General features: G+C 39.8%; 1 protein-coding gene across 1 annotated transcript; it reads right to left on the bottom strand.

The window, feature by feature from the left end:
• Positions 1 to 324: 324 nt before the first annotated feature.
• Positions 325 to 9,496, bottom strand: OTOL1 (otolin 1). Its single transcript, XM_044255095.1, has 4 exons — positions 9,133 to 9,496; positions 5,370 to 5,459; positions 1,845 to 1,916; positions 325 to 1,223 (listed from the first exon to the last, which is right to left on the bottom strand). Exons 1-4 carry the CDS (start codon positions 9,494 to 9,496, stop codon positions 325 to 327), a joined length of 1,425 nt encoding a protein of 474 aa, XP_044111030.1.
• Between the last annotated feature and the right edge of the window lie 3,469 nt (positions 9,497 to 12,965).

Here is a 12,965-nt window from a genome sequence, read left to right as displayed (position 1 = left end):
ATCTCAGGGTCGTGAGATCAATTCCCACCCAGGGCTCTGGACTGAGGATGGAACCTGCTTAAGATTCTTCCTCTCTCCCTCTCCCTCTGCCCCTTCCCCATTCTCCTTCTCTTCCTGTCTAAAAAATGTTTTTTAATTTTTAAGAAAAGGTGAAGTCTTAAAATACTCATAGTAATTGACTCTATGTGATACAATTTTTTCTTATTTTTTTGCATTTTTTTATAATTGTGAAAAAAGTAATAAAAGTTATTCTTTTTAATTGCATTACCTTATGTTGCCTGACTTACTCCACTGAACCCAAACTACAGTGTCTAAGACACAAGTTTATGGTGAAATTCCAGAATTTTCCTCTGGGTACAAAAGGAACCCAGTAAAAATGCTGTCATCCTCAGGGCTGACATATACACCATTCCAATCTTTTGAAACTTCCAACCAGACTTGGTCCCCTGCACTTAATTTCAGGATGATGAGGAGAGAGGCCTGGTCTATTTCATGACCATAGAGCGTTTCTCGGGACTTGAAGCGCTTCTTATTCCAGGCCACCAGGCTGATGCGAGCAGGTCGGCCCCTCACAGTGACATGATAGGAAAAAACATATGCCCCAGGAATGCTACAGTTAAATTTGCCAGTGATGGGGCTGTAATTCCCTTGGTCATTATAGAGAACCTTGTCAAACTTGATAGGGATGTTGGGAGGAGGGAAAGGCTTGGATAAGGCAGCACTGAAAGCTGACCGCATGGCTCTGGCCACCTCCCCCTTAGAGCCTTTGAGGCCCCGAGAGCCCTTCTTGCCGATAGATCCCCGGACCCCTTTGCTCCCAAGCTCACCTTTTGGCCCTGCGGGTCCCACAGGACCAGGCGGACCTAACTCTCCCTTTTCTCCTTTAACCCCTGGATCCCCTGGGGCCCCAGGCAGGCCATCTGGGCCGCCTTTACCTTCTGTTCCAGTATCTCCTTTGCTACCTTTTTCTCCTTTCAGACCCTCCTCACCTTTTTCTCCTTTTCCTCCCCTCTCCCCAGACTCTCCACAGTAGCCCTTATCCCCCATCTCGCCCTTCTCCCCCTTGGCCCCAGGCTCTCCGTTCAAGCCTGGTGAGCCCACAGCCCCCTGGTCTCCTTTATCTCCTTGGGTACCATTTGCACACGTGTCCCCCTTGGAGCCTTTTTGTCCTTTCACTCCCGCTGGTCCGATGTTTCCTCTCTCCCCTTTAGGACCAAGGCCACCTGAAACGGAAAATTAAAATAATGTGTAAGGATCACCTACGTTGTGAACAGAACACTATCGACACGGAGCTCACGGAGAAGAAACGAAACCTCGTGACTGGTACTGGAAACCTGGCTCTTGTCCCAGCCACGACTGTGCCATTCAGATCACACTGCTCTCCCACTCGGGGAAGAGTTAATGCCACCAAGAAGCCAGAACCTACACTTAGATCATCTAAATCTAGTTCTATTTTCCTTCTACTTTTAAGACAATAAAGAGTTTAGAACTATAGTGGCCCATTATAGTCCATCACACTTAGCATTTTGGCCCCACCCACGTATTCTCCTAAATCTCCATTATATCCCTCCAAACCCAAAATCTTCCCAGCAAAGAAACCGAAACCCACAAAGATTCAGGGATATTTTCCCCAAGGACAGCTAGACTGAGGAAAGGAGTTCAGATGCTTGTATCTAGTCTCCAAACTACCAGACCAGTACTTGCAATCAGTACACTGAATTATTAGATTAACAGCAATTTCATATTCCATCTTACCTCCTGATAACTTTAAGCACAAACAGGAAGGAAGTTAGGAGCTCTGCTGTGAATGGGACTGTATACGATAGATACAGTTTATGCTCTACCTGGTTCTCCAGGCTTTCCTGGGTATCCTGGAACTCCACTTGCTCCTGGGTCCCCACGTTCTCCCTTTAGTCCTGAAATGATACGAAGATTACCTTTCCTCCAACTATAGTAGCTATGATGTAAGTAACATCCATTTCCCAACCATGTCGCATTCCACTGCTTCCCTTACCAAAAGGCATAAAGGGAAAACAACATGGAAAAATAACATATTGAGCATCATTAGAAATAATTTGTTCTAATCGATGGTAAACCATTTAAATGAGGACAGTGCCAATCTCTTCAAACAGAACTCAGCTTTTCCACCCACCCCCCACACACACACTTTTCCATACCTCTTGAAATCTCTATTAAACTCATGACATTTTGCCTTGTGTTATTTATGCACATGTTTCTGATTTTCCTCTTACAAATTCTCAATGACACTGAAAATGTCCCCTTCTTTATATTCTCCACAATCCCTAGAAAGAGTGTCACCACCATATAAGTTTAAACACAGAGCATAACATTCTACAGTTAGCTAAAACTAATCACATCAAAAATCCTTCCAGGAAAGGAAATATAAATATAGATATAAAAATAAAGTCTTTGACTTAGAGCGTTAGTGAGAAACTAATTTTCATTTTGTTTGGAAAATGTTTCATACACACTTTGGACAAATCATAAAACTGTGAGAATTCATGTTCAAAAAGAAATCTAAAGATGCAGATTTTTAGGTATTTGCCAGAGTACCACAAAGTGGATTTTCATATTGGGTCTGGCTAAAGACCCATCCTGTTAGAGTATAGCTACACTAAATGTATTTTAATTATAAATAACAGTAGTAATAATAGCTAACTCTTATTGAGCATTTCCTTTTTACCAGGTAATGTTCCAAGCGCTTAACATGATTTTTTAAAATTTAATCCAGACTTCTAAATTCAAAATTAATTCTTATTTGATATTAATGCAGCCTCTTGTATAACAAGGAGGTTCATGTAACAGAGCACCTGTCATTAATTGGTATATTTTTCGCTTACAAAAGTTTATAGCATCTCCAAGGTAGAACAGACTTTTTTATAGATTTTATTTATTTATTTGTCATAGAAAGAGAGACAGACAGACAAACAGAGAGGGCACAAGCAGGGGGAGCAGCAGGCAGAGGAAGAAGCAAACTTCCCACTGAGTAAGGAGCCCGATGTGGTACTCAATCCCAGGACCTTGGGGGTCATGACCTGAGCCAAAGGCAGACACTTAACCAAACTGAGCCACCTAGGCATCCCGTGCAGATATTTTTATCACCACTTTTTATCACAAAAAAAAAACCAACTATGAACGTTTACAAATTTGCATAGAGTCAGACATGTCTACATATAACATTGGTTGGCATCAATTTGTCAACCATGTTATTTATGATAGAACTAACTTTTTTCATTTTATTTTTGCTAAGAAAAAGAACTTCAAAGTCAAATTACAAGTCATGAGAAGAGACTCCCCCAGATTTCACAAGACCAACAGAGAAATTTCACCATAAGCTGCTCAGTAATTTTTTGAGTAGCTAACCTCCTCCCATTACCATTCCACATAAAATTGACAATTTGGAAATTAACCCATAGGCCATCAGGAAACTGTCTGGGTTCCTTTGGAGAGAACCCAACTCTGAACAGAAGTGAGCGACCGGTTCTATTCCCCATCCTTGCTAATACTCATATGCCAACTATCACCTCACAGTTACTCCTGGTTCTCAAGTTCATTTAAGGAATTTAGCTTCTCACACTGGATATACTTAATCAGGTTGTGGCTAAACAGAATTGCGGTCATTCAACTCATTTATTTTTCTTTTTTTTTTTTAATTTATTTATTTGACAGATAGAGATCACAGGTAGGCAGAGAGGCAGGCAGAGAGAGAGAGAGGGGAGGAAGCTGAGCAGAGAGCCGGATGTGGGGCTCGATCCTAGGACTCTGGGACCATGACCTGAGCCGAAGGCAGAGGCCCCAACCCACTGAGCCACCCAGGCGCCCCTCAACTCATTTATTTTTCTAACTTTCAATCTTAACCAAGAGTCCAAGCTAAGTCTGGAAGTAAAAGGAAAGTAAAGTTGCCACTTTATAGAGACTGACTGAATGAATTTCTACTTTTGATCTTTCATCAAAGCATATTCTTAAGAAACTTATCTTGTGGTACTTCCTTGTTTTTTCTTCTACTTCCAGAAGTCTAGCTTCCAAAATGTATGAATCACTGGGGTTTCATCACTCATCTTTATTTCACAGGGTTTTCTGCTAACATAATTCAGCCACAAAAGGATTAAATGTTTCTGAGAATGAAAATCGCGTAACTGACAAGTGTGAAGTACCTCTCTCACCTTAGCATCTTTTTTGAGTAATTACTTCACTGAAAGTTCTACCAGAAACGAGTTAGACAGTTCCTGAGCCATGTGGAGGGTGATGTATAGATGATATTAGGTCTTTTGACATGTGACAGGGAGGCTAAAACATTTAACTTGATGGATAGATGGTATTTCTACAGGCTGGCAGTATTCACTGAGGAATTTCTAAATGTCCCAGTGAATCTGTAACCTTCCCTCAACATCTTGAAGCACTTAGAGAACCACGGATTTCCCAGGGCAGGACACCCTTCTGGCTGATACATCTGCAGAATTAGAGAACTTCTGAACTGGAAAAGATCTATGAAAGCACACATAACCACAAATCTTCTTCGATAGTAAATAGGGTATAAATAAATATCCAGTCTATTCCCCTTGGTTTCCAGAGAAGGTAAAGTGACTGGTTCAAGGCCACTGATACAAGTTCGATGTCTTTCATTTTAATTCAGTGCTCTTCCCACCATAGGCATTGCCCAGAGTTGAGTGAGCCAAAGGCCATGTCCTATTCTCCTTAGCAGAGATGCTACCCACCTAAACAGAATATTCTATAGGATTACCTACTCTATTTAGTTCTATCTAATACAAAATTAATTTGTCTCATAAGAAAAAGAACACTCAGTAGTATGTAAGAAATGACACTCCCCTCAGAGACTATGTCCTGTGGCTCCCAGTCACTAGGTCAGCTGTGTGGCCAATGAGAGATGAAAAGATGTGTGGGAGCCTCTGTGTGCACAGGAGGAGGTAAATGGAGAGAAAGAGAGAAATGTTGCCAGAAAAGTGTAAAATTTTTCAATGGGCTATTTAGAAAGTTAACATTTTTATATCAAATATAACTTACAACATGCTTTACCAAATTATTACATTTTTTAAAATGGTTTTACCTATGGGACATCTGGGTGGCTCAGCTAGTTAAAGGTTTGCCTTTGTCTCAGGTCGTGATCTCAGGGTCCTGGGATCCTGCTCAAATGGCAGTCAGCTTCTCCCTCTCCCTCTGCCCCTCCCCCCTGCTCATGCTTTCTTTCTCTGTCTCTCAAATAAATAAATAATCTTTTTAAAAAATTATTCCACCTGCAAGAATATGGCATTTACTTAGCAAGTTGCTCTCCTGAAATATGATACAGAACACATCTTGAGTTTTGACATGAAATCAATATAATTACTTACCCTTCTCTCCTTTCTGGCCTTTTGGACCTTGGGGTCCAACAACTCCTGGTGGCCCTGGGATCCCCAAATCACCAGCCTCTCCCTTAAGACCTGGAAATGAGATTTTAAAACCATCACAATTTTTTTAAAAATCTCTTTTGAAATGCATTACTTCTGAAAAAAATTTAAGGAACCATTTTATTGAGACCAATGACTGTTAGTGTCCTAATAATAAAAATATGGGTAACAAGAAACTACTACATAATTCTCAGGACAATATTTTTGCCTGATTTGTAATTTTGTACTACCTGGATAGATAAATTGAGTCCATTAGTACTTGTCACTAGATTCGTGGCAGCAATCAAGTGATTCAGGAAAGCAGCACAATATCGAACAACAAGAACAAAATGATTATCTGGCTCTTCACCTGATGTGGACCACACTTTCAAATTGGAAGTAAAACCACAATACCTAGCACTTTTGGTTTTCCCATTAGCTCACTTTTGCAATTCTTCAGGCTCTACTGCTGAGACTCCTACACACCAGCTCCTGCCAGCATCAGCCCTCAACATCCCAGCATCCTTTCCCTCATAGAGCTGAGATAAACATTGAAAAACCACCACACAAATAAGTAGACGTTATCACACTGTAGTTAGTGATGTGAAGGCAAATAGGAAGGCCCTAGTATAGTATAGTAAATCTAATTTATAGGAGCAGAGGAGACATCCCTGAGAAAATGTCAATAAGCTAAGATCCACTGAATACATTAGGATTTTCTGAGGAAAAAGAAAAAAAAGGTACTTCAGGAAAAACAAGGTGGAAAAGAACACGGAGTTTTTTAGAAACTGAAATAATAGTGGAGTAGGTAGAGCTAATGATTGGATGAAGGAGGCTAAGAGGGAGGCAAGGGTTAGATGTTGCAGGGCTCAAACGTCACTGGGTGTCCTGTCTTGTCCAGGCAGTGCAGGTCCTGCCACTTACCTCAGCCACACAGGGACCCTGAATCTAGGATAATTACACTTCCTGCATGCCCAGACTTGTTCGAGCCATTGGAATTCCCTCACAACCCCTGACTGGAGTCATTTATGGCCAGGTTCATTGGAAGTTAGCCAGAGAGATAAGTGAGCTCAATGAAATTGTACTATTCATCTTTACTTCCCCTTAATTTTTGTAACTAAGGCTGATGGAATGGAGAAAATTATATTCAACAGAGTTTTTCTTTGAAAAAAAAAACACGTTTGTTTGGAAGACAGTGCTCATAATAGAGGTTAAAGCCAAAGGCAAACTCAAATAACCAAAGGCGTTGATTAAGTTCTGTCTAGAAAAAAAAAAGGAGAGCAGAGAGGAAAGGAGTGGAGAAGGAACAGGCAGTGTGGACAGAAGCAAGCAAGATGGCCAGTTGCAGTCCGCTGTGTAATGTCTCCCTTTCTCATGAGCCCAAATACCCATTGTAGTTATACTATTCAAGGAAATGATAAAGAGCAGTGGCCAGGTTGCCACGGGGAGCACACAGAAACTGCATGGGAGGGCACAAGAGGCAGCGAGGCTCTCCCATCCATCCCGGTGACACATACATGTGGGCGAGTTGGGTATAAGTACTAAAAGGCTAGACATAATGGGAAGAGCAGAGACTTGATGGTACACAAACCAAATGACTCCACATTCTGCATTTAGAGGCAGTATAACCTCCAAAATTACCTAAAACTCTTGGAAATGTGATTAAATCATCCATTGAAATGTAATAATATTTTTAACAGCTTGTATGAAGATTAGACATGGTAAAAAGTGTTTAACGGTTCTTGGCACATAGTAGGTAACTATAATTACAACTACTAAATGAGAGAAGTTGGAGATAAAATTTCATGTGGACTCTTACCTTTGCTAACTATTAGTTATATTTGTACACTTTAAGGCATTTTCATTCAGAAACTATAAAATTAGGCTTGTGACTTTTAAAGTCCACATTTAATATCCACATTACAGTGGATAATGTAAATGTCATGTGTGCAGTGTGTTTGTGTGCGTGTGTGTGTGTGTGTGTGGCCAAGAACTGAAAGATAATGAAGAAAAATTAAAATAGTTGTGTTTGTGTTGGTTCATTTTCATTTTCAAGCTTGATTAATGTCCCTCTTATGCTAGATTTCTGATTTTTTAACAAAATGGTATTTTTGAAACACTGAAAAGCTAGAACAAATGTCTATGAATCTCAGAAACAAGACCCTATTGGGCTGACTATTTCCCAAGATAAGAAAAGACTCCTACTACAACCAACTGGAAAAAGAAACCCAGTTTTCTGAGCATTTATCCTATCCCAGGTTCCGCACTGAGCCTCTCTTGATGACCCCATGAAGTTGGTTTTATTGTTATCCCATTTTACTACTTTGAAAACTGAAACAGAAGTAATGAAGCTTCCCCAAGGCTGGACCGTGAGAGACAAGATATTCTGAGCTCCTAAATACCACACTCTGTGCAGAACCAGTCAGACTGAAATATATGAGCACCCCAGGCAGGCAAAGCATTTGGCACATCTCCAAAATATTTGTCTTATGTATTTAAAGGAGAGGCTGAGCTCTGAGAACATCCCAGCTAACCCACCACTGGGTAAAACCAAAGCTCCTACGTGACAGACCCACGGCCTTAGAAGACAGTTCAGCAACCAGCTGTGTTCGCTTGACAATGCCTTTGGGGGTCTTCACCCCCCATGCAGCTCACCAGCCAGAGATGATACTAAAGAGAAATTTGGGTAAATGTAATTTTCTCAGTATCATTGCATTTCCTATAATGTTTCCACAACCCAATAATCTCCATGCCCTGACCACTGCCCAGCAACTGTACCCTTTCATTCCAGCTCTGCATGAATATTGATCACATTTCCCAAAAAGTTCCTGTTAGAAGAAAAAAATGAATGAAAAGCTTAATGAGAATGCACAATTCCTGATTTTATAACTTGACGTTCTTCAGGCAAGACACAACAAATATATCTATACGGTCTTTTTCTAGGGGATAGCAAATTTGAAATTGACATTTTGATCTCAGTTTTACCGATTTCTCTGCTATAAGACATGTAAAAGCTGAAATGCATTACGGTAAAATCCAGCATGTGCATCACGTGTATATTAAAGGTATCTGGAATTTTGAAACATGTTACCATGATCTTCAATGGAGAAAACTGTGGGACAAGGATACAGTGCTGCCTGGGAATTTCAAAGAAGAGCAAACTGAATCCTGCTCCTTATTCTCCACCTCACAGACATGCCATTTCTAATCTGAACTACAAAAAACACTCCAGAAGCCCATCAGGCAGCACACACTCTAACCAGACAGCAGAATTTTCACTTACCCTTTTTACATCAGCCATTAATGAAAAGACTACACCGGAAACATGTAATTTGAAGAACCACGTAGCAGTGTTGGGTTTGGGAGCCCAGTTTCTGCTCTAACCAGCACTGTCCAATAGAACTTTCTGCAATGATAGAAATTTGTGTATCTGTCCAGCACAATACAGCAGTCATTGACCCATGCGGCTACTAAGCATTTGTAATGTGGCTAGTACGACTGAGGAACTGAATATTTAATATTAATCTTTATGTTTATTTTTATTCATAGCTGCACATGTGGCTTACGGGCAGCACAGCACCCATTTGCATTTGTTCCCATGTTACTCCTAGGCCTGTCACCATTTGCAGAACAACATAGAAACCCTCCGGGCAATTCTGTCCCCAATCCACCTCTCAACTCCAAGGATACCCAGGTAACAAATACAGCTTTGGGTATGTTCAATTACCTGGCTTTCCAGTCTCTCCGGGTTCTCCTTTTGGCCCTGGTACAAATGAACAACAATCACAGCAGTTCAAAAAGATATCAGCCGTGTCAAGAGTGAAGTTTTCAAAGGGGAAGAGAGTGGCAGCATCGAAGGCAGAATCTGGGGCTGAGGGGCTTGGGGTTGCTTCTGTCATTTCAGCAGCTTCCATGAAAGGAATTTCCTTTTCTTCTGGAGCTGGGCCACTGGACGGCTTGAGACCCTTCAGCATCTCTTTTCCTTCAGATTTCTTCGTAAATTTAGTATGTGGTGTGGTCTTTGCCACTGTGTCCATACCAGCAATCACCAAAATAATTAAAATGGCACAAAGCCAAGAAAACATCCACATATTTGAGGCTGGAAAAAAAGATATAATGGCAATATATATACCTATTACATGAGATCCCAATGTAATAAAGAAGTGATATAAATATATAAGAAGGAAATATAGGTTCATATATGAACTATATGAATAAACAGTATGATAATATTGAACAATATTTTAATGTATTTTAATGCAAATATATGCTTGAATCACAACAGGATATTTTATTTACTTAAAGTATTCATTATAAAGAACATTTTGTTTCAATTCTCTTTTCTGGTACTTTTCCTAGTGTTACATGTTCTAAAATATTGTTCTCAATCATTCAAATTATCTTGCCAACTAGCAAACATGATCTATAATAAATGCAACATGACTTAATAGCTTATACACCCTGTGGAAAACAAATATGTATAATTTCCTGACTGACCTCACTCAGATTTATAGGAATCAAATACATTTGTATTAGAAGGAGATGAAAAATATTGAGCTGAGTAGTTTATTCCAGCAAACTCAATTATTTTGAGAAAAAATACTGGTGAAAGAGTCCTTAAATCTACTAGGGCTAATGGTCCTGTTGTGAGAGCAATTTTTTAGAATCTATTGTAATAAATGGAGGGAGAGAGAGAATAAAAAATCATAAACGTGAATATATGCTATGTCCTTAGATTCTTCACATGTCATTTAACTCTCCAATTCTTTGCCTTATAATTTGAGGAGTTTTTCTGAAAAGTCACATCTATCCTTGTATTATTTTAATGGGGCAAAGAGTGACTATTCTTATTAAGGCTTTTATTAAACAGAGTGATATGACATAAAGTTTCCAATGAAGTAAAATTGTGAAGTTCTTAGTGGTGTGATGCCCAGAAACTCACAACAGTCCAGAGCCTGCTAACAGATGGCCAGGATTAGAAATACATGTTTTCTGGAGCGCCTGGGTGGCTCAGTGGGTTAAATCCTCTGCCTTCAGCTTCAGTCATGATCCCAGGGTCCTGGGATCGAGCCTTGCATCGGGCTCTCTCTGCTCAGCAGGGAGCCTGCATCCTCCTCTCTCTCTGCCTGCCTCTCTGCCTACTTATAATCTCTGTCAGTCAAATGAATAAATAAAATCTTTAAAAAAAAAAAAAGAAATACATGCTTTCTGGTTGGAAAAAGGAGGAGTATGAGGATAAAGAGAATGGAAATAAGGACAGTGATAACATCTAGTATTTATAAAGTTCCTACTGTGAGTGGGTGCCTTACATTCATCAATCCAATCAGTTCTCAAAACAGCTCTGCCATGTAGAAGACACACCACTCATCACCTTCACGGATAAGGACACAGGGACCAAGAGGTTAAATGCCTCACTCAAGATCACACAATCAGGAAGTTGTGAATTCAGAACTGAAATCCAGGTCTGTTTAACTTCAAAGCCTCAACTCCTTCCCACAAATCACGTGGCATTTGTAAGGATGAGATTTAAGAACAATAAATCCAAGCATAGAATCAATGGAAAAGCTAGAGAGGAGACAGAATAATTCAGAACAGATGAGAATGGACAATGATAGGATGCTACATTTCTAACATCTTACAAAAACCCAATAAGTTAACTTTCCTTCATGTGGTCTTTGCTACCATATTCATCTACTCAAACAGTATTTACTGAATATCAACAAAGTCACAAGCACTGAGAAAGCAAACATAAGCCATGGTCTCTGTCCTCAGGAAGTGTACAGTCTACCAGGAAAGATGAAAAACAACAAAAGCAGAAAGGAAAGTATGAAGGGCAAATGATCACAATGCATTTCCCCAAATATAAATCCCACGCCCCTTTCTTCCCCCAGACCCTGCAAGAGTGAGCACATGAACCACGGTTGCCAAGCATCTCTAAAAGAAAAAGAAAGAAAGAGAGTGAACCACTTTCTTAGAGCAATCTCAAAATCTCCAAAGAGAATAAAGACCTAAATGTCAGACCTGAAACCATAAAAATCCTAGAGGAGAACACAGGTAGCAATTTTTTTGACACTGGCCATAGCAACTTCTTTCTAATATGCCTCTTGAGGCAAGGGAAACAAAAGCAAAAATAAACTATTAAGACTACATCAAAATAAAAAGCTTCTGCCTGGTAAAGGAAACAATCAACAAAACTAAAAGGCAACCTACAGAATGGGAGAAGATATTTGCATAATGACATATATGACAAAGCATTAGTATACAAAATATACAGTATACAAACACCCAAAAAAAATAATAACCTAGTTAAAAATGGGCAGAAGACTAGAATAGACATTTTTCCAAAGAAAGCATACAGATAGCCAACAGACCAAAGATGTTCAATATCACTCATCATCAAGGAAATGCAAATCAAAACTACAACACGATACAACATCACACCTGTCAGAATGGCTAAAATAAACAACACAAGAAACAGCAAGTGCTGGCAAGGATGTGAAGAAAAGGAAACACTCTTGCACTGTTGGTGGGAATGCAAACTGGTGCAGCCACTCTGGAGAACAGAATGGAGGTTCCTCAAAAAGTTAAGAATTGAACTACCCTAGGTTGTAGTTGCTAGGATCCAGCAACTGCACTACTAGGTATTTACCCAAAGGATATAAAAATACCAATTCAAAAGCATACATGCACTCCAGAGTTTATACCAGTATTATCCACAATAGACATATTATGGAAATAGCCCAAGTGTCCACTGATAGATAAATGGATAAAGAAGATGTGAGATAGATGATTGATAGATAGATAAATGATAGACATAATGGAATATTATTCACTCATAAAAAAAGAATGAAATCTTGCTATTTGCAACAACATGGATGGAGGTAAAGAGTATTATGCTAGACAAATTAAGCTAGTCAGAGAAAGACAAATACCATATGATTTCACTCATGTCAAATTTAAGAAACAAAACAAATGAGCAAAGGGGAAAAAAGAGAGAGAGAGAGAGACCAAGAAATAGATTCTGAACTATAGAGAACAAACTGCTGGTTACCAGAGGGGAGGTAGGTGGCAGATGGGTGAAATAGGTGGTGGGGATTAAGGAGGGCACTTGTGATGAGCACTGGGTGTTGCATGAAGTGAATCACTGTATTGTACACCTGAAACTAATATACTGTATGTTAACTTACTGGAATTTAAATGAAAGTTTAAAAACTTAGGTACAGAGAAGTTAAGTAGCTTGCCCAAGATCACAGTGTTGATAAGCAATAGAGCTAGGATTAAAATCTAGGCCCGTTTGACTCTAAAATCAGCCCACATAACTTTCAGTGTGCCATGCTGCCGGGGGATTAATGTGTGATCATTAAGACTACAGAAGGAAGTAAGTCAAACCCATCATGGAGCTCAGCTCTCCTCCCTTCAGTTGAAGAAAGTGGCTTCCCACAGAGAAGAAACAGGAACTTAATGGGAGACATGAAAAAAGAGGTACTAGAAGTCTGGTTCTGGCAGTGGAATGTATCACCGTGGAGCAAACAAAGTTACAGAGGGAAACAAAGCACATCC

This window comes from Neovison vison, chromosome 6 (genome assembly GCF_020171115.1).
Source record: "Neovison vison isolate M4711 chromosome 6, ASM_NN_V1, whole genome shotgun sequence".
Lineage (NCBI taxonomy): Eukaryota > Metazoa > Chordata > Mammalia > Carnivora > Mustelidae > Neogale > Neogale vison.
This window is presented reverse-complemented; position numbering and strand designations above follow the sequence as displayed.

Coding starts and splice junctions, on each gene's coding strand:
- OTOL1 (XM_044255095.1), bottom strand. CDS start 9,496: ATGTGGATGTTTTCTTGGCTTTGTGCCATTTTAATTATTTTGGTGATT. Junction 1,917..5,369: donor AGGCCAGAAAGGAGAGAAGG/GTAAGTAATTAT, acceptor GTATCATTTCAG/GACTAAAGGGAGAACGTGGG. Junction 1,224..1,844: donor AGGAAAGCCTGGAGAACCAG/GTAGAGCATAAA, acceptor TTTCCGTTTCAG/GTGGCCTTGGTCCTAAAGGG.